This window comes from Solanum tuberosum, unplaced genomic scaffold, assembly GCF_000226075.1.
Source record: "Solanum tuberosum cultivar DM 1-3 516 R44 unplaced genomic scaffold, SolTub_3.0 scf00198, whole genome shotgun sequence".
NCBI lineage: Eukaryota > Viridiplantae > Streptophyta > Magnoliopsida > Solanales > Solanaceae > Solanum > Solanum tuberosum.
In genome coordinates, this window is record NW_006239121.1 from 373,584 (window position 1) to 396,832 (window position 23,249).

Consider the following 23,249-nt stretch of genomic DNA (forward strand, 5'->3'; position numbering starts at 1 on the left):
TGCTGAAATTGCTTATCATCCTTCCCATTCCCTCATTATTTTCAGTCCAGTAGCTGAAACAATGTCACTGGTGAAGCAAATCAAGTTTTACATTGTAGCCAACACCAAACTTCTTATTTATGATACAATGAGGGTCTGTTTATGTATTGCCTTTTCTTTTTCTTGATCTAAAGATACAATATAAGTCCTGCAAGAACTCCCTGATCAGAAATCTAGCAGTTTCCCCATTAGAATGGCTTGGGCTTTTCTGGCTTGCTTTTCTGGTCCAATGATGAAAACCTACACCAAAGCAATCCTAAGATGAGACAAGTAATCGACTTGATGAAAGCCTGCATCAAACAACTACACATGTACTACTCTAGGACAGCAATTGGAAATGCTTTTAAGAAGAAAAAAAGTTGACCTGTTTATTTACTTAAAGACCTTACAGGCCAAAAGTATCCGGTCAATACCATAAATTGAGCAACCCAAAAGTAATTAAATCTAGTCAACAACTTTGCAGAAACAGTAAAGGTGGAAAGTCAAAACTATTTGCAATTTTGCATCTCATATGAGGGGTTCACACACAGAAGCAAGGATACATGCAACCAACCACCTGAGGATCTAAAATGGTGCACAGTGAACTTGGTTTATGTTACCAAAAGAAAAACAGCATGTGTACCAAATATTTTTGGTGGAAAAAGACAATTTCAAGAGGTACAAATACAATAGCATTCAATGTTTGACAACATAGCACTAACCTTATCAGGAGGACCTTTAGCACCTCCTATGAATATCTCAGCACTGCAAATGATAAGATTGTCAAATTGAAGGAGAGTTTTTACCCTCAATGGGCAATAAGGCACACATTAAAAGCTGAAAAAAAGAAACATACTCGCATGACTGCTTTATCGACAATATAGAAGCTCCCCTTCTGCCAATAACACGTCCCATTTTCCCCGGGGGAACATCAACAACAGACAAAACTTCTTCCTCAGGGATACTTCCGTCAGCAACAATATTTTCTGCAATCACAACCCACCTAATATTAGTAAGTTCGCTCTAAAGGTACAAGCATAAGACTTTCATCTGGGACAGAATTTCTTTAGTCTGAATTCTGCACCCCAGCAATGGCAGATTTAGATGTATGTCTGTGTTAGTCATGTAAAACAAACATCTGCATGGTTCTTGAACTGAACAACTTATGAGACATATTTCATTGCTTTATCAAGTTAAATTTTCGTGACAACCATTAATAAAAAGGTACTTACAAAATTTCAACCTCAGGACTAGACAATTTTAAAAGTGGTGTTTCATAAAAAGGTACTTACAATACAACTTTTACCAGCATGCTTGCTATAGCTGCCTATATGCTTCAATCAATCAAATAGGCCTAAGTTCCAAATTAGTCGAAGTCATCCATATAAATCCTTCATATCCACTTCACTCAATTCAGGTCCACTCCAATACTAAATAAATTTATCTTTTTAAGACAAACTAGTGGTTCTAAGTATCACATTTACTCCTATATACCTATAGGCTCAAAAGATTAAATTCATTTCCATGAGATAAACCACAGATGATTTTTATATTTACAGCAAGCTTGGGGTTGAATCATGTAAAGCTAACAGAAATTCTTTCCATCCTTTTTTTATTTGACCTTACATCTCATAGGCCATAGCCAAAGAAAAATCTTGAATTTCCGGAAAAAAAAAAACCAATGAAATACACATATGCCTGAATTACATGTAAAAGTCAACAAAACCAGCCAATACTGAGAGAGACGGGGAAGAAATATACCTGGAATTGGAGGTAGAGGCGGCCAGTCTGCAAAATGATTGTCATTGATGCAGAAACAGCGACAATAGAGGGCACCACGGACAGCTAGGTTCCATAAGGACTTGTCATTCAGCTTTTGCACCATCTTATGGTATATATGGAGAAGAAATCGGACGTCATCTGCAGCAGCACGGATCATCTGTTCAGACAATGGCCTATATGTCCAATACTTGGGGTCCTGGAAATGTGAAAGTCATAATTAACCAGATAAAGTTTAAGCAGATTTAGTGACTGGAAAACTACAAAAACATTGATATTCAAGGAAAGAAAAAGACATGAAAACAGTATAGTAATTCTACTCCTATTTGTTTATTTGCTGGTTTTAGATGGAAAACAGGCTCGGAAAAATAATTCATCAGCTGGACGATCTCACAGTTGACCTACTAATTTATCTGACTCATCAGAATTTCTCGTACATGCTACTATTTGACACTTACATAATGCCACTGGATGAAATGAGAAAAACATAGTTGAGACAAATGATGACTTTTCCCAGAGTAATGAAGGGAATTCAGACAACATGAGAAAGGTTCTTCCATCTTTTAGCCACCATAAAAACTAACCAGGAAAGAGAGATCACAAAACAGAAGAAAACATAGAACCTCTTGCTTTCCTTTTGGCTAGGACCTTTGGCACAAGTAGCAGAATCTTACTACTCAACATGTGAAAGAACACATCTCCAATTATTTTCTTAGGCAAGTAGATAAAAGGAGACAAACTTGGGGTGTTCATTTCCTTCCTTCTAATTTTGTAGTTGGCTCTCCAAATTGAGGAGCAAAATGTTGACAAAGCCCCCCATTTTTCCTTAGAGGCTGAAGTGCTCATATTAAATCTCTAACTACGAGAAATGGATCCATCTTTTTCCTTGACATACCCCGTAGGAATGGGTGTGATTTGGTTATGGGTCCTTCATGCAAATTCTTCGAGATACACTAAAAATTAGTTTTCTTTTTTAAAAAAAAAAGCTGCACATACCCATATCAGTTAGCTATGCACACCCAAATCAACTACATATCCGTAAACAAATCCATGTAACATAGGTCTCTAATGTAAATATTGCTACACAAGGACACAATTTAATCCAAGAAGAGTACAACAAAATGGAAGCAATGAACATGTTTAAAACAAGAAAAACAACTTCTCTTTGCTGATGTGCAAGCAAAATTTTGACTAACCTGTCTTAGAAGAACTCTGACTTCTTCTTTCTCATCATAAGATACTCCTGTCCAAACAAGCAAGAAGATGTTCAGTTCCCAGTTTCCACAAATCAAATCTAAATCCGCTCAAAACTTACACCAGAGTAGAGAAGCACTACGTTTACGACACAAACACAAGAGAACACTAAATACTGCACTAAACTCAAACTGTTCCTATCCTTGCAGCTGCTTTAGTGTGGGTATAAACTATAAAGAACACAAAGAGTAAAGGTTCATTTCTGTGAACAAGTTATACTAGGATAATTATTAAGTGGGGATTAAAGTACAGGGATCAAACAATGACGGGATTATTTAGTGGATATACTTGTATTGGTAGATATTTAGTTCATTGGACTAGAAATGGGACATTAAAAGGTATAACATAAAACTACAAATTTGGATGAGGAATTACATTTCGACCATAATTGGATACAAAGAAATGAGTATCTATGCCACTCCTGTTAAAGTAAAATTGCAGCCTATTATCCACAGATAAATTAGAATTTATATAAAACATGTATTATAACAGTGCCAAAATAATTAAAGGTAGTTTGATGAACTGTTTTTATACCCAAATCACTTAGCCAAATCTATTCCAGATAATCTACAACTAAGACAACTATCAGATAATTAATTATGGTCTTTTTATAGATTTAAGACTTGTTATGTCTCCCATCAGGCCTTCCACCAAGCCAAAAGAACATAGAATACTCATACATCAAGATTTCTCCTACAATATAGTCCCTCTACTGATGAAGAAATAAGAAGAGTCTGTGGGGAAACAATTTTTTTTATCAGCTGGTAAAACAGCAAAAGAAATATATGTGTTAGTCTCCATTGCAAGTTAAAGATCCCATTTTCTAGAGAAGTATGCAGAAAATTCACAGGAAGTGACAGCAAATAAAACGGATACGCCTACTCTTGTAAGCTGGTTGGTGCATTTGAAAGTGGAACAAACACAGAGCTGGAATGCTAGAGATCAGGGCCGAAATATCAAGATCCTCAAGCTCGCAGATGACATCAATTTGAGCGAAGGGAAGAAAAAGTGAAATTTTCAAAATTGTAAAAAAAATGCAATGAAAGAGTTCAAAAAACATTACAACAACAACAACAACATACTCAGTATAGTCCAAAAAACATTAAATCCACAAAAAAATTCATAGGCAATAAAGCCACACAGTATAGTATTAAAGGGATACCAAACAACTTGAATACAAGCTCCAGTTGATGGAACTCATAAGTTTCAAGATAGTTACAGTCTTTTAGAAGGCAGCATGGTAGTTGTGATAATTTTAGTTCTGCTAATGAGGTTAATATTTCTACCTTGGAACTTGTTATCTAATTTATAGGAAAAGGCATTCATAAACATGATTGTCTCCACTAGATGTTATGTTTCCTTCATCCTTGCTTTCAAGCTCATATCTATGCAGCAGAATCCACAGAACAGAGTTGCAAAATTTCAAGCCACACGTAAGCAAGAAAAGATTTAAAGCAGAAAGATCAATACCACAATAACGTGGGTCAGCAAGTAGACCAACAAATGATATGTGACAATCTGGGACCCGTGCATGTCCTTCTTGTTCATTGATCAAAGAATATGCAATCTGCTTGAGGGGAGAGTATAAACGTTAGCAATCCAAGTATATCAAACTTGTCATAACCATACTACTCCCCATTTATCACTTCCAGACAAATAAACCCTAGCTAATGTCAGCTAACATAATATCAATATTGAATTTATAAAAAGAATGGACATGCAAAGGAACATATTTTGGGAAATAAAAACAGAAATATAAGAGAACAAGTGATGAAAGATGTGACTCGTTTGATCCTCTATGTTCTTTTGAATCAGTCAATTCAATACACATAACATGCAACAACCATTAACCACATCACCTACCAGTTGGGAAGAAGAAACTACCTTGAAACCTTAAGAATAAAGAAGAGGTTGAGGAAAGAAAACTAAATGAAGGGCCCATGTGGTGAATAGGAACAAACCAAACATAATTGAATGGACTGAAAAATCCAAGTTTTAAATTTACCCTTCACAATACTTGGCAGTAAGGTAGTAACGCAAAATAGGCCCCTCACAAAGCAGACGGTATCATCTTACTTTCCATTTTAGTATATTTCAAGAACAATGTCACTATCTACATGTAGTAACTCTCTAATTTCAAGAATCCCGCATGACATGTTTAAGATCACAAGATTCAAGAGTCTCCCTCGCTTTCTTAAATTCTATGCCTAGTCAAACTAAAACACAGAGTGAATTGAATGGAATAATTTTTTTATTAACCATAGGGCTTTATAGTCACTTGTAAGCAGAAAGCCTGCAGAAAATCTGAGTAAATATTCAACAATTAAAATGTCTCAACAACCTAAGATATCAAACAAAAAAATAAAACTTTGACGAAGTAGTAGATTCCTCATACAACTAGACAACTAATTATTCAACCAAAATTATAGCAGCAAACACAATAGTCAAAACTCCTCCTTTGCTTTATTTGCTTCAGTCTACAAAGGCTGTTCCTCCTTGATTGGTGATTTTTTTACTGTGCTTGAGAACTGAGAAATTGCAAGGGGGTGGTAGTAGTAATAGTTTATCTTCATCACAACTTTCATAAATCATAGGCTTCAAAATAAGACTTCATTTCTTCACCAGTGAAGGTCTGTGGAGCATTCAATGAAAAACTGCTGCTTGCCTTGTTGAAAAATATGGTTAAACGAAATAAGGTATGGGTTAAAATTGGTTTCAAAATGGTTCTTCTCGAGTAAAAACTCACACATCCTATGATATAAATTGAGGCTCTGCTATCGTTGTTGGTTTTTTTATAAAGATGGAGCAACAAGGAGGTTGAAAATATGTTTAAAAATTTGTCTCTTCATTTGTTTTATTAACCATAGGATTTTAAATAGCCATTTGAAAACAGAAAATCTGCAGAATAATATAACCAAACAACTAATAAGTCTCAACAGTATCTAACAAAAGTTTAAACTTATACTACTAGATTTCTAATGATGATTCTAATGAATAATCCATCAATGACAAAGTAGTGGACAAAGTCTACAACTGAACAACTAATTATTCTAGAAAAACTGTAGCAACAAATACAACATCCAATAATTCCTCCTTCACAAATCATGTGACCTACTCTTTGATCATCCTCCAAATATTCTCGATCACTTTCAGTATCAACAAACTTGTCTACGTCCGATATTCAAACTATATAAACGACCAATACATAGTATTAGCTCTAGTTTTGTCTTTCAACAAACATGTCAATCTATATACATCTTAACTATTATTTATAATATATACTACTAATAATTGTATTAATTCTACTTTCAACAAACTGCTCCAGCTTCATACATTTCAAGTTTTCAACTATTTTCAAAACACATCTTAAACTAACAGCATGTGTAAATTAAGTATACTGAGAAAACTTCAATTGAAAATTCTTGCCTGTGTATCCACAACATTGTGCAACTTTATGCCAAACTGAAAATACAATGCCTGAAAGAAGAATGAGCAAGTAAATTAAACATGCTACAATGCTTCAAAATACAAAGAATTTGAAAAATAGAAGAAATCAATAAGTGACCTCACTATCTCGTTTGCAATCATGAATAACTTTTGTGATGTAGTTAGACTCGAGTGCAGGCTTACAAGCTTGGACAACAGCCTCCCCACCTTGAACAGCATCAACCAAATATATTGCGTCCGGAAACGCAAGCTGCACAAACAAAAGTTTATCAACTGGAAGCTTCTCTTTTTTTCTTGGGTTAGATAAGTGTTATCAACTGGAAGCATTATGAACACCAGGTTAGGTTGCAACTAGCATTTTTTGTTTTGATCTAAAATAAGCTAGAAGAAACAAGCGGGGAAATTTAATAGCAAATCTGAATATGCCACAGCCTTAGAAGCTCTTTATGGATGATGAAGCCTCCAATCCACCAGACAAGAAAAAAGAAATTAGACACAAGGATTTAGAGGCCCAATTATTTAAAAAATCAGTTTTGAAGGCAAGGATACAAGCACAAGGATTAAATTTAGCACAAGGCACATTTAAAATGACTTTTAAGAACTCCCAAAATACACTTATTCCAATCTAAATGACTCAATTTGACTAATATGATGATTTGGAAGAATTCATATTTTAACATGTTGTGTAATTAGTTTGAGGTATAGCTTTGACTTAGTAGGAAAGTCATGGTACTATGTTAGGAAGATATCACATCAATGCTAGAAAAGCCACAGTATTGCCTATCAACCAATAAATAATTGAATACAGTAAATTTATAATGAATTCTTGGAGACAGTTAAAGAGGGGGCAAAGTCAATTGAAACAAACCAAAAAGGCAGTGGAAGTTAACTGCATTAGGAACAATTGGAACTTACATAAATACATAAAAAGTAAACATTGGAAATGCAGGGAATACAAAAGTAGCAAGAGAAGAAGGAAACAAGAAATAAGATCTTTAAAAAGAATACATGCTGCCACCACATCATGAGATTTTTTCAAATTTAGAATAAGAAAATCTACAAAGAAAGTCAGACCAATGTAAAACTGGCAACATAAATGCTTAATAGCAGCAAGTTACACTTGTTAAGGCATGTAGGTACTCTAACCCCAGCACTTCACACTCATGTAAGTTGAGGATTGACTTCTAATAATATCCACATCCCTTTTTCGTCATCCACTAACTTTCCTCCTTGAACCTACTTTTGTCATAATTTTCGACATAGCAAGATGTTCTGAAATTCAGAAAATGGAAAGCCTGATGATTCCACTTACCAGCAATTATTTTTGGGTGCATTTGGACAGAAAGAAACCGAAGATGTTTTGATGGTTTATCAACTCAAACATTTAGTTGGAACTATCTCACTCCTGTAAATAGTGCTCACTACTTTCTAGATTTTGTTAGCTCCCTGATCTTAGCTTAGATATTCTGTACTGGAGCTATTATCCAACTCTTTGTACTCACTGCATCTTCTTGATGCATTTAAATGAAATTCTATTCATCAATAAAAGAAAGGAAAATGTAAAGCCTAAACGAATTCAGACAAATGCAAATCTGGCTATATAAAAGCTTTATCACATCAAATACACTTTTGAAGGCATATAAGTTCTCTAATCCCACCAACTCTCCACATTACCCCATTCGTCAAAGCAAAGAATTGACTTCTAAAAATAGTGATCTCCCTTTCTCCTTCCTTCACTAAAAATATCCTCTATCATCTCTCTTCGGTCACATTTTTCAACTGCTTACTCTTCAGTCCACAATTGGATGTTCCTTCAGTGAGGGTAAAATGAGTGAGAAAAGAAAGGAAGAAGATCCAACGATACTAGCTGTGATATCTCAATGTTGAACATGCTGAAGATGTCTATTCTCATATTTGTCTTCGAATTCATCTATTCTCCTCCTTCTCTATCAAACATAAAATCTCCTAAACACACAGCAGATCACAGATGAAAACAGCCAAAACAGATTACTCACAATGGCCACCTTAATTACATTGCCTGCATATATCGTGATATCTTAGACCACCATGAGAGAATGTACGAGGTAAGAAAGCCAGCCTAATCATTCCCTCCCAAACTAGGATTACCACATAAAATAAAATGAAACTTTTGAGCAAAACACCAAGTTTGAATTCTACATTACAAGCTCAATTCTGTAAATATGGCTTTTGCACTGCCCCAGTGCTTTCAATAGCAATGTTACCAGTTTCAAAAAAAAAAAAACATTACAAGCTCAATAAATTCAAAGGCTTACCAGGTCCATGAAAAGTATGACCATCAAATTGAGTTAAGCAATTTCATTAATCTAGAGCTGCATGGATTACAACTTCTCCAAGGGTTCTTGAGACCTCTTTTCACTAACCTCAAAATATTTCATAATTGCATACCATGTAACACCATACTTCAACTTAAATGAGAAATCTAATTCGAAATTTTAAGGCGGAATGACACAATGTGTATTCAAATTCTAGATTTACCTGCATAATACAGAGAGTCCCATGGCGACAAAGATCAACACCCTCACAATCAAAACCAATCACCAGTTGTGTCTCAGCAGAAGGTTCCAAGAATTCAACAGGTAGTTCAGATGGATTAGTGACAACATGGATTGGCACTGTAGAAAATTGTGCCTCTTCCCCTTGGATTTTTTCACCTAGGAAGACCAACATCAAATAACTTTCAGTTTTCATTTCACATCCTCCTTTACTTTTCCTTTTCCTTATAACAAAATTTTAGGTCAAATACCACATGCCATTGTTACAAACATGCAATATTCATAGCTCGGAATATATCTATACAAACAAGAATCACATAAAAATAGGAAGTACAATGGTTAAACAATGTGCAGCATCTATACTAAAACAGGAAAACAACCAGCAAGTCACAAAATCCCATTGGAATAGTTAAAAAATCTAAAAACTTCGGACTTGTCTATATCCATTGATGCAAAACCTTCAAAACTAATGCAACCACAAAAAGTACCAGAAAACGCATGAAAGTAAAAACCTAATTTCATGAAAATGGAGAATGTAACGCCCAAGAAATCCAAAAAAAAGAGAGACAAAAACAAAGAGTTTTGATTTGATCGCTAAAATCAGGAATTTAACAGATTAGAGGGATGAGATTACCAGGGTCAGGAGGCAAAGTTTGTTGAGTAGACGCCATGTGATCGGAGCATCCAAGCAGATCGGCAAAAGTTTCAGAGGGAAATATTCATTTCTTTTTGTTTCTGTTTATGTGTAAAGTTGGTTATTTATTAGAATCTTGAATGAAGATTTGTCTTGGTGTGAATCTTGTTGAAAATAAGGGATGGTCTAATTAATCACTTTTTCCTTATTTTACTTGTAGATTAAGTAGTCTTAAACTCAATTATTGACTTATTTTCTTTGGATTTGAATAATGAATAATTTAATATTGCTTGTTTTGAATTATCAAGAAACTAAAAAAAAAATTAAAAATATATATAAGAATAACAATTCTATAAATTGATAATTTCTTATTTAATAACAATAATACATAAATATGTCGTTTAATTTGGTCTCATTTTATATTTGTGCCCTCCAACTTTGAAGTACACACTTAAACTTGTATGAAGTTTAATGAATAAACACATATGTCATACGTGGCATCTTACATGACAATTTGTGTCCTACTTGTATTATGTCACAAAGAATTCGTGTGTCTACTTGTTCAATTTTATACACGTTTAAGTGTCTACTTGTGCAATCCAAAGTTGGAGGGCATAAATGTAAAATGAGGTTAAGTTAAATGACACATTTATGTATTAATGTTAGTGTTAGATAGGACAACATTGATATTTCTGACTATTTATTACGATACATTCGGAAAAAAGTTGAATATAACTTAATTATATATGAAGTATACACTGATTATACATGAAGTGTATACTGATGAATTCAATCTCGATCAACTTAAAATCACCTCTAAATAGTCCCAAAATTTAGATATGAAATCCTCTCGATGTTTTTCATCTTTTGATATATAATTCGCTCAAAATGATTCACCTTTTCGGTACGTCAAATATAAAAGAAGTAGAGCTGTCACTAATGGCGAAATTGAAAGGGAGAAGCACAATATTGGGCTTTTGAAAATTGGGCCAAATTTTGTGTAAAGCAAAGGGCTGAGTGACCCTTTAGCAAATTATGTGATATCCGAGATTAATATCTTCATCTGATTCTTCAATTATTGCATAAGTTATTTTGTGATTTTCATCATCAATATCTTCAGTTCTTCACTATTAATTATTTGGTAAAGAAAAACATTTTTATCTTCTCTCAACCCATGCTATATTGTCCAAATTTATGTGGACCATAATATGATGCGACTTGTTTCGTTAAATGACTCATCAATTGTCATGTCAGAAAAGGGTATTGTTGGACATAAAAAAAAACATCATTTTTGATATAATAGGTGAAAGGAAAGGATTTTAATACTATTTACGATACACTAAGAACATTTTTTATTCTTCTCCATTAGTACTATAGATTTTCAAAAAGTATATTACAATAATCTAAAAGATACATGAATAAAAAGGTAAAAATTACAATTTCTGGAAAGAATTATTTGAAAGAAAGAGAATATATTACAACTCTTCAGTATACAACAGCTGAACTAAGCAATCACTGGGCAAACATACAATGTAATTTGTAGGTATGCTTATCTACATAGTGGCACAGCAACCAAATTAAAATACAGCTATTACATACTTTCTGTAGAAAAGATACAACAGATTGACTGAAACTACTACATTTAGTCTGGATGAGCAAATGGTCATATTCACAAGGTAAGCTACTTATAGATGTGTGAAACCTAAGTCATATTGTTTTCTCTCTTGTTGTATAGACTGAAATATCCGAGCCACGGATTCTGTGGCAGACCTTGCATTGTGAGGTACAACCTTGATAACTCTTGCTGGATTATCAGGTACACAAGCCTGAGGGCTACCATCACGGTTGTCAGTAACTGGAGATGTGGGAAAAAGAGAAAGCATGTTTCTTCCTCCTGTGGAAGTTTCATGAGTTCTCTCAATAGGACTACTTGCAGTGCTGGCTTGTAGCTCATTATCTTTTGTGGTTTGAAACCTCACAACATCTGGGAAGTTATCATTCTTCTCATTTAGAACATTACTTGAGTCCTGATGTTGAATGTTGAAGTTATCAACCACTCCAGATAACTGCTGTTGTAAACCAGGCAAGGTAAACTGGTTTGATTCTTCAGTAGCAGGTGATGAAATTGGTGGATTCATGACTGGCATGCCATATTGCCGAAAGTAACCATGACCAGTCGGAGGTGCAAAAGGAACTCCCATACCTTGATAGTGAGGATTAGGAGCAGGAACTCCATATGTTGGAGCAAAAAAGTTCCCCATTGTTGGAGTCGATCCTGCAGGCCCACCTCCACAAATAGGACCCGTGAATTCAGGTCCAGGGAATGGTTTGTATACAAGTCCTTCAGAAGGAGACATCACTGGGATCAACCATTGGTGCCCGGGAGGTTGTTGGAAGCACCAAGGACCCGCATTAGAATCATTTGTTACAGGCGTTGGCAGTGGATTTCCTGAAAATGGTTTGTGGTTAGAGAGTTGACTACCATTTTGCACAGTAGAGAGAGATGCCTTTCCCACTGTGCTTTCGGCAGAGTATTCCATCCTGAAGTTAGGCTTCTCAGAATCATGCTTGCGCTTCAGAACACTTTGAGATTCTCTAACAATACAGTCCAATGGAAGTCTTTTGACAGACGAACTCTTTAAAGGTTTGCCTAAATAAGTAGGATCTTCGAGCGAACTATTTGGTGACCCGGCAATGAGCCTTTGTACCTATTAAAACAACAGGTAAAAAATGCATGAGTGACGTATTAATGCACGAAAACCAGTATATATAGATCATATATTCATATTCAGCCACTGGAGTTGCTTTACCTTTATTAGTCGATGCAACTCGAACACTTGGACTGCAAACACTCTTTGCTGGCTGTACCAAAACAATGGAGATAAGAGTCCGTTAAAAAAAGAAAAGAGCAAATAATAAATGGAAAGAGATTATCTCTTCAAATGCATGAGGTCAAAAGTATCTACTACATTAAATATAACAAGACAACTCAAAAATTATTTTGAAGAGACTAAGCCACACAACATATTAAGTGTCTACAGTCAATGAACACCAACTGGTAATATCGTAATCTACAAAGAGGTAGTCTTCAATACGTATGCAAAAAGAGAAGTTCTGCACTAGTCCACCACAGTAGTATTATCTTAAAGTTCAAACCAAAAAATGGCACTAAATTTATTTCTCATATGCAAAAAAACATGTCATATTCACATGAACTGATGTTCACAAAGCTTAAAATCCCTAGTGGAACCTATGCCATGACTAAGATATGTTTGGAGACTCCTCCTACTTTGTAGATGATCAAAACTTTTACCGAAATATAGCACATATAGTCTTCTTTAAAGCCATTACCCTTCATAGTTTATTCCCAATTAACATGCTAGTTGCCAGAGCTATCTTCTTATCACACCACTGCCACCACCATAAACGGGTTACTGTTCCCAGAAAGAGTGGTTTACAACCCAAGAATAAGGACACAGAGGAAAAAGAAGTCCCAGCAGAATATAACAAATCGACAGTCAATACTCAATAGAATGATCCAGTGCCAGCCAGCTCACCTTGCACAAAGTATACGATCTAACATGGTCCCCACAGTGCTATATAAGAAGGTGATCCACCGCTGAAATCCTTCAAGGGCTTGTAAACGATAATTGCCACTTTGTGGAAACCATCAGACAGCATCTAGAGAGGTAGTCATACAACTCCTACAATCATGCCATATGTTTCCTTTAAGAATTGGTTCAGCCCCAACGCATGAAAAGCGTGATACCAGGGACAGCCTTAATTCGGCATTATGTACTCCAGCAATTGGATACCACTGACATCTCTAAGAAAATATAAAAGCTACCCAAAGTAGTATTCTAGAGGCTGGTTCCCATCCAATTGTGCCTAAATATAGCAATACTGTATCAAATCTAGATCACAAAGACAAACTCTTTCTCCCCCCTATTGTTGGATAATAGATTGTTAAGACTAACAAAAACAAACTCAGGCAAGCAAATATATGAACAACAAATGCTACAAAGTTCAAGATTGTTATTCGCACCCATTTACACACCAAAACATTTTTTTTATAAAGACTTACATACCTAAGTATGTCACTCAAAATTCATCAATTGGCAAGATACGGCACAAAAAGATCATTTGGACTCTGGAGATATTGGTGGACAAGTCATGATTAAAAACATAGCAGCTGAGAAATAAATATGCTATTAAGCAAAAGGTACCAACGAAAAGAAGTGTCTGGTATACAAACATCCTTTGTATTCAACACATGCTTTAAAACTGCACACGCGCAATCTTATCTATTGAATATGAAAATATATCAGAGAGCATACCCTTGTATTTATAAGGACCATGAGGATGCATACAAGGGGGGTCATTTTGTCTCACTCTACAAATTATGATCTTAGTGGGTAGTATAACCATCAGGAAAATGAAAGTCAGTCTAAAGAAAAGCTAGTCAATAAAATTTCTCCACCCAACTGACAAAAGGAATGCTACATATTGATTGTTTGCATGATCTGACAATGATATTTAAATGTCAATCTGAACGCAACACGAACTTACTTGACAATTGCTCTTCTGGCTTTCCAGAAACGCTTTAGGCCAATTATTCCTACAATGACATCAGGAGAGATGTCTGTTCCAGATATAGATTCCACTCTGGAAGTCTCAGATAAGTCGTCACCTCGGTCCAAATTTCCTGTTTGTAATGATTTGTGTGCCTTATCTTCCTGGGATTCCGTATCATTAACAAGATCATTAGCAGTTAACTGCTCTTCTGATATAAATGCTTTCCTAGGATACGAACTGTCATCATATGTAACCTTAACAGGTTCAGGTATGATAGTACAACCAACCTGAGGATCCAATCTGCATTCTGGTCATTAAGAAAGGTTGGTCTTAGGTAATGTACGGAAGTCATTAGAAGACTCATATATTGGTGTGAAATGCAAAATTTACATCAACTTGTATCAGAAGACATTCTAGATAGTTTACCCTTGGATGCAGAGTTTGAGGTTGTTTTCTCTCTACGAGCAACAGTACATTTGGGATTCTCCTTGTTTTGGCTATTGCGCTGTTGTCTCAAAGTTAGATCTGTAACTCCTTCCAACTCTTTATTAGGACAAAACACTGGACCAGAGGGAGAGAGCTTTTCCATATCCAGATTATGACTCTTATTGGCATGACCAAGCTTGGAATTAACAAAGATGGGGACCGTAAAGTCATCCTCTTCTGTTCTCTTTTTCAATTCATATTGTTGCAAGAGAGTATTGGGATCCGAACTGTGGCCAGGTGGTTTATCAGCTAGATGTCTAGATGGAGGGTGTTGTATAGGGAAATATCCACCTCTGTCATGCCCACTCCCCTGCAAGAAGTAGTTGCTTCAAGTCAGCTTGCAAATTCAACCAACCAGTAAATTAACAGCTATTGATGAACTACACGGTCAATGAATATAGCCTCAAAAAGAGATGGTTTAACATCAAGAAACCTCTAAAAGCCCTGCAGTAACATCACTACACAGTTTAAGAACATAATTATACGGGACTGTAAATGTCAAACCCACATTTTCACTGACCCCTACAAATCCAAGGAAAAATACCACACTGACACAGCTAATATTACATCTTTTTGATGGAAATATGAACTTCCCAAATTAAGAAATCAGGCACATCCAGATGATGATCAGCACAAGTTAATACAAAAAGAGAAAATAGTTGTACTCATACAGAGAAGACAATTGACCCTTTCATGATATGTCAAGTGATGCACTTAAGTTTAACCAAGTGAAGTGAACTTACTACATTAACATATACACCACAACAATAAACTACAAGATTTTCTTTCCTTGTAATCTCTAATTCTTGAAACAAAAGCTAAAAATTCAAACATAAACCAACTGTAACACAAGAGGTATGCTAAATAATTAACATCCAACAACCACTCAGAACAATAAATCAAACTACAGAAAATTCAAAAAGACCCTTGCAACACATATCTTGTTCACATAGGTTGAGAACTTATTCTACCTGACTTGAGGATGGAGGGCCCATCTTTGAAGTATTGTTAGGGTCAAGAGGCAAAACCCCAGAGTTGAATCTCTGAGAAGGTATACTGAGCTGCTCATATAGAGCCATCTTATTCCTTGGAGGTGCTCTTGGACCTCCTTTATCTGTATCATTAACATGAAGTCTTGGAAACATAGGCCCCATAACCTTCTCTTCAACTTTCCCTCTCTTCATATTTTCCTCTACAGTTTCATCAACACGCTCCAAATTAACTAATTTACAAGCACCAGCCCTCAAGAACACAAAAAGATCAAATTTTTCTCAGCATAAACAGTAAAATATAACAGATCAAAACAAAAAAGTCAGTTTCTTGACTGCAAAACAACACAACAGAGAAACCCACCAAAATTTCAAGCCAACAAAGAAAACCCACCAAGAAAATCACATAATTCCACCAACCCAGAACCCAAAACTGACTCTTTCACCTCAAAATCAAGCGATTTCTGAAATATCCTCAAAAGACAGGTACTTTGAACAGTAGAATATCAGCAGTTGGGAAATGATAAGAAGCAAGAAGAGCCAAGCAAAATTAAAGTGCTCAAAAAACAAGAACTGATTCTCAGAAAAAAGGGGAATTAGGGATTCCAAAAATGTCAAAACAAAAGATCAAAGGGGAAAGGGGTACAAAAGTGCCCAAGTGGGGACCCAAGTTATGGATAGAGCATAGAGAGAACCTAGAAAGATTGTTTATTACGTAGATTTAAAAAAAAAATATTATTGGAACAAAAGATAAGATTTTCTAACGCTTTTTAGTGCAACTTTTGTCTCAAATCTATAATAACCAGCTCATTAGTTTCAAGATCAATTTGGATACGTCAATAAGAGTTTGCTTTAGGTAATAAACAATTGGCGGGTAAAAGGTGGTTTGGTAGGACGTATTAGAAAATATATACATTAGTTATAGTATTATTTAATAAGTTTTCTGATAGAATTTTAAGCTTACATATAATTGTTTTTTGAGTAAATTTTAGGAATAGCAAATATAAAAATCATATTTGCGCTCTATAACTACAATTTTGTTATTTGCGCTCCATAGCAAAGCATCTGATTTGTATATATCGCAGCGATTTGTATAAATCGAGTGTCTATATCTATGAAAATTGTGTTTGTATATATGTATGTGTTCTTTGTGTTATGCTAGAGTGGCGAGCAAAATTAGGAGAGAGAGGAGAGAGGCGAGCGAGAGAGGACACAGAGTGGAGAGAGGTGAATTGTATATGTATATCAGTTAGATATATAGTTATATATATATAGTTATATATATATATATATATATAACTACTATGCATATGTATTAATGATTGTGTTGTATATCTGCATAAAATTTGAATTTGTATACAATTGAATCGAAGTTAAAATTATTTGTATTTGTATATCAAATCTCTCTCACTTTATACAAACACAAATTATACATTGTATTTGTATCATTTGTGTCAAAGAGAGAGAGAGAGAGAGAGAGAGAGAGAGAGGCAAGAGAGAACTAGGCAATGGAAGTTTTGTATTGGTATAATTATAAGTGTATAGGACGGAAAGATATGTATTTGTATATACAGTCTCTCTCACTTTATACAAACACAAACACAATTTATACATTTGTGTTTGTATAGAGTGAGAGAGACGAGGCAGAGAACTGAGAGTGGCGATCGAGATTCAGGGGAAAGAGGCGAATGGCAAAGTGTTTGCTGCGAATTGGAATTAAATGAAATTGTAGCTATTCCATTTATTTTGAATTAATAGTTTGCTATAATGCACAATTTTTCCTTGTTTTAATTATACATTATATTCAACATTATAGTGTGCATAATTATTGTAGGGAAAATAACGTGGAAAAGCAAACATATACTAGTTAATTAGCTAATATAGTTATAGTTTGAATTAATTACGGATCGCAACTTAATTTTAGTTGTAATTACGTCACTTGTCCTTTTTTATACATATACAACTACAAATTATACACATATATATACAATTATATGACATATATAAAAATACAATTAGCCTCTCTCTACTCTCTGGCATTTCTTGCTTGTCTCTCTCCTCTCTCCCAATCTCGATCGTCTTTCTCCTCCATCTCCCAATCTTTCTCGTCAGATATACAAATACATATGTATATCAATTATATATATACAATTATCTGACAAATATACATATACAGTTTGCCTTTCTCCATTTTCTGCCCTCTCTCGCTCGCCTCTCTCCTCCCTCTCCCAATCTCGCTCGTCTCTCTTCTCCATCTAACATGTAGCTACGAATTGTAATTAACAAATTATAGATATGGAGCATAATTAAGTTATTTTTGAGTGACTATATGCGAAAATTCCCCATTAATATATAAGGTAACTTACAGAAATTTCACTAGTTTATGAGCTAACTATTTTTAGATACGTGTTAGTTTGCAATATTACGAATTTTATCAGATTTTTAGTGTGTTCAGATACATCCAGATAAATGTATCTCGGAATACATGGGTCAAAAATAGTTGTAATTTGTTCTAGATACATTGTATCCAAGTGGATTCGCATGTATTTGGGGTACATAGATAAATCTCGCCCGTTTTCCTCCTATTCTCGCTCGCCCTCTCCCTATTTCAGTGTATTTGATAGATAAAAACATGCATCTAAGTGTATCTGGCTTGAAATATGGTATGAAATTGTTAATTATTGGATAAAATGTAATTATTTCGAACTATAGAGAGAACTAGTAAATATGGTAGAAATATTTGTGTAATAAGGTAGTTTCTCCATTAATATATAACAATGGGATTTGCAGATAAATATAATTATCTAACATACATTGCAAAAGTATAGCTCAAACCTAACATTACAAATCTTTAGCCAGTCATAATCTGATATATAACATTATACATTTAGTATACAACAATATACAAAAAAAATATATTATTTTTTTTCAAAAAATGTTTAAAACTTGATATACACTATTAAGTACTCAATATACAATATTTTATAAATGAGAAAATTGTATAAAATAGCAAACTATTAATTAAAATTAAATGTTATAACCACAGTTTCATTTAATTCTAATCTGTAGCAAACACTTTGTCATTCACCTCTCTCCCCAGATATCTCTCTCGCCTCTCTCACTTTATATAACACAAATGTATAAATTATGTTTGTGTTTGTATAAAACGAGAGAAAACTATACATACAAATACATATCTTTTTGTTCGCCTCTCTCCCCAGATATCTCGCTCGCCACTTATACAAATGCAAATGTATAAATTGTGCTTGTGTTTGTATAAAGCGAGAGAAAACTATGTATACAAATACAAATACATATCTTTTCATCCTATACACTTATAATTATACAATACAAATATTTCCCTGGTCAGTTCTCTTTTGCCTTTCTCTCTTTCTCGCTTTATACAAACACAGATTATACAAAAAATACTTTCTTATTTGTATACAGATTCCAATATATACTTATACAATTGATTCTTTTGTATAAGTATACCGAAATATACATATTAATAGTCATAACAAACATAAAGTTTGTTATGAAGCGCAATTATGCAAACTATATTTATAGCATACAAATATGATTTTTATGTTTGCTAAACCTAAAATTTACTCATTTAGGAAAAATTATGCAGAATAACAAACATTTAATCTATATTAGGTGTTATAATTATAGTTTAAGAAAATTGTAATTCGCGGCTACAGTTTTTCAATTCTTGTTATTCTTCTGATTTATAGAAATTCAGAATTTATATGATTCGGTCCTGATTGTATAAATTCAGAATTTTGTATATGCTTACTCTACTTATTTATATACAATTTATGAAAAAATCAAAATAAATTTCCATGTTTGTATATTGACAGACGAAATATACAAATAAAGTTCTGAAAAATTCATAAATATATAAATACAGAATTTGTATATACTTACCCCATTTGTATATTCGCAAGCGAAATATACAAATCGCAGCCTCCATAGCAAACAAAACTATAGCTATGAAGCGTAATTATCGAAACTATAGCTATAGAGCCTTATTATATCTATTATGTTTGCTATTTCTAAAATTTTCTCATTTATTTATTCAATAATAATGCTATTTTAGAGGTGACAATAGGCAGGAATAAAACTAAATTAAGTTAAAATAAATTGAAGCAATTAAATCATATAATATGGGTAAAATTAAATTTGATAAAAGTATGAATTGAGTAAAATAGTCCTAACCCATTTTTATCTTTCTCCATTCGTTCTTCAATTCTTCTTTTCTTCAGTTCTTTTTAATTTTCTTCTTTATATGTATTTTTTGGGGGGAGATCTTTATAATATAATTTAAGTATGTTTATGAATGATAATATGATAAATTAAGAGAAGAACATTATTATCATGAAATTGCATTATGTCAGAATTTATATGACTTACTTTCTTATTTAGTCCATCCTAAAAAGATAAAAAAAAATGATATATTTAGTAGCAATTTAACTTTAAAATACCTATTTTATCCTTAATGAAATAAATTTTGCCACACAAATATGTATGACTTATTTTGGACCATAAATTTCAAAAGTCTTTATTTATTTCTTAAACTTCGTGCTAAGTCAAACTAACTCATATAAATTGAGATTGAAAAAGTATGTATAAATAATGAAAAAACATATTCTCCATTTGGATATTCAAGTTTAGATGTGACCAGGAGATCACAAGTTCGAAATGTGAAAATAGTCTCTTACAAAAATACAAGGTACGATTTTATACAATAGACCCTCGTGGTCCAACCCTTCTATGAATATGATGCATTGTGAGAATTTAGTTCATCATACTTCCATTTTTATTTTAAATTCTCTAATATCAAATTTTTTCAACCCCAAAAAAATATATTAGAAACCATAATTATTTTTAAAAATATAAATCTACCATGGTCGAACTGACCAAAAACTTTAATTTACTTAAGAATATTTTTGAATAACATCTAATTACAAAAGAAAAAAGCACTTTTACTATTCAAAAGTGCTTTTAGTAAGTAAATAAAAAAAAACTTTAATTTAATGTTGTAGCAGAAGCATTAAACAAAATAATATGAAAAGAGAAATAATGGCAAAAGAAAAGGGTTGAAACAATATATAAAAGGGAAAAACATAAATTCTCTCCTGAACTTATCCCAAAAGTCATTTACATGCTTTAACTATCATGATGTCCTCTTAAGCATTTTTACTATTCAAAAGTAAATTTAATACCATCTTGAGACGTGTAACACCACTCTCACATGGTGTAGTGTAATACAGTCGCCACGACATTAGCACCATGCCAAAAATTATAAAAAAAATTATTTTCTTTTCTTTATTAATTACTTTGTTAACAATATTTTACACTAATTAATCTCTAGATAATTATTAAAATTCTCTAATAACTATCTCTTCTTCATCATTGAATCTCACTCACTTCATCTCTCATCTCGGAAAAATCATGTTCTGCCACCTTATTCACCAACGATCCTTTGTTCTTCACCACCGTCATATCACCTTCAATTATTCTTCTTCTTCACCATCCATCACCAAATATCGCCATTTCTATTATCAATATCATTTGTTTTCTTCTTTACCATCCTCAATCTCCTCTTTCTTTTCACCCATTACTCAACGAAACCATACCCATAAAGTTGTCATCTTCACCAAATTCAAAAATTGATTAATCTTCTTCACCACCTTCTATTTCTTTCTTTTTTCCCTCCCATTACCCAGAACTACCATACACATAAAGCTGTCATTACAACCAAAACTACAAATTGATTAGCAACCACAATTTCTTTAACAAAGTCAATAAAATAGAAGAGATAGAAACAATCAACCAAAATCATCTAAACATAACTTAAGTATTTATTTAGATACATCCAAAATTCTTTTCAGATTCTCCCTTTAGTAAAAATTATCACAATATACAATTATTCACTAACAAATCTATGAGAATTAACCTAATTGCTAATCAAAAAGTAAAATCATGCTTTGAGATTGTGCTATAAAATAATGGATGAAGAAGAAGAGATGTGAAAAAGAAGAAGAAGAGGTGTGTGGGGGTGGGAGTGAGGTGGGGGATGTTGAAAGTTGTCTAATTATTATTTTTATTTTATTTCTAACTGTCGCGTTTAGTTTTATTTTCATTTTATTTCTTTGCCACGTTAGTTTTAAGGGTAAATAAATTCACTTTTGAATAGTAAAAGTGTTTAATAGGTTATCTCAGCATAGTTTAAGCGTGTAAGTGACTTTTCGAGATAGGTTTAAGGGGAAATATATGTCATTTCCCTATATAAAAACTAAACTTCAAAATAATAAAAGATCAAAACTGTCACGACCTGAGCCTACACCCTAAACGTGGCTGGCACTCGAGAACCATTGTTGGTCCCCAAGCGAACCCTCATCCTGGCTGATTACAAGAAGAAGACTAAACTCAAGCATACAAAGCTTAAAAACTGAATAAAATTCATTGAACTTAATTACAAATCTTTAACTCAAATGAATAACTCTAAATAAAAATAATATATTCAACTCGCTATAAAATAGGCAACTTAAGTCTTTAAAACACTTAACAAAATAAATGAACAGACTTCTGAAACTCTACTGTCGATCTATGAAGCCTCTAACTGAAAAAGATGGAAGTCGGGACAAGACCCACGATATCCTAACATTTGATATAACTAAAAGTACAAGTGGAACCCTCCGGAAGCAAGGAGGCTCACCATAGCTAACTCGAACTGCATATGGTATCAACGAAGCGCATGTTGATGATCCTAAGTACATGTATCTGCATCATGAAATGATGCAAGCCCAATGTCACAGTACATGGAATGTACGAGCATGTAAGGGGAATTCTAAAGCATAAACATAAGCTTGAACAGGTGGAACAGAAACATACTTACCTCTTCTCAACTCACTCAACTCAACTCAACTCAAAGAAACATAGTTCAATTCAACTCAGAGAAAATAGGGCTCAACTCAATAATAAGATATTCAACTTAGTGAAATAAAGCTCGACTCAATAATAAGATACTCGACTCTGGGTACTCGACTCTGGATACTCAACTCAATATAAAGCAACAATACATATGCAATATATGAAAAGCTTTTAACACAGTAGAAAACAACTCAATGTATTGAAAAATGCAATAGTAACTCAGTTTGTATGCAAGGATACAAAATAAATTCTACTTGTATATGAAAATACAAGGTAAACTCTGTGTATATAAGAATACAAAATATCTCTGTGGGAGTTTCTCTAACCGACAACCATCACTATGAGTTATGTGATGATACAACGTCTTGCCTCATGCTACCAGGGCCGTCCTATACCTTGAAGGGGGTATAGAACCTAACTACTAAGTGGATCCACTAAGCTATGCTTAAAAAGCAATAAGGAATCATCTAAAAAGTATAATCCTTTACCCATGTTGACATACATGGTTTATGGGGGTTGTGAGTTGTTAGAACTCTCCCTCATATCGAAGCTCAATACTACTCCCAAAATATAACTAGATCATATGTTTAAAAACAT

General features: G+C 33.7%; 2 protein-coding genes across 2 annotated transcripts; both read right to left on the reverse strand.

Moving 5' to 3' along the window:
• Window positions 1-3: 3 nt before the first annotated feature.
• On the reverse strand, window positions 4-9,721 carry LOC102600946 (uncharacterized). The gene is given in 11 exon segments (NM_001288525.1): window positions 4-279; window positions 741-783; window positions 875-1,004; window positions 1,780-1,996; window positions 2,994-3,040; window positions 4,522-4,618; window positions 6,478-6,528; window positions 6,617-6,748; window positions 9,016-9,191; window positions 9,667-9,695; window positions 9,697-9,721. Coding segments are annotated over 11 exon segments (1,017 nt in total). The 5' UTR covers window positions 9,717-9,721; the 3' UTR covers window positions 4-204.
• Window positions 9,722-11,118: 1,397 nt separating this feature from the next.
• Window positions 11,119-16,489, reverse strand: LOC102601288 (protein EARLY FLOWERING 3-like). Its single transcript, XM_015312302.1, has 6 exons — window positions 16,081-16,489; window positions 15,699-15,969; window positions 14,668-15,037; window positions 14,236-14,548; window positions 12,477-12,528; window positions 11,119-12,374 (listed from the first exon to the last, which is right to left on the reverse strand). Exons 2-6 carry the CDS (start codon window positions 15,909-15,911, stop codon window positions 11,352-11,354), a joined length of 1,971 nt encoding a protein of 656 aa, XP_015167788.1. The 5' UTR covers window positions 15,912-15,969; window positions 16,081-16,489; the 3' UTR covers window positions 11,119-11,351.
• Window positions 16,490-23,249: the final 6,760 nt, after the last annotated feature.

Bases quoted from the DNA above. Each gene is read 5' to 3' on its own strand.
- LOC102601288 (XM_015312302.1), bottom strand. From the start codon at position 15,911: ATGAAGAGAGGGAAAGTTGAAGAGAAGGTTATGGGGCCTATGTTTCCA. The intron at 12,529-14,235 runs GTAAGTTCGTGT...GTTTTGGTACAG, and splicing joins GCCAGAAGAGCAATTGTCAA to CCAGCAAAGAGTGTTTGCAG. The intron at 12,375-12,476 runs GTAAAGCAACTC...TTGTTTTAATAG, and splicing joins AGTTGCATCGACTAATAAAG to GTACAAAGGCTCATTGCCGG.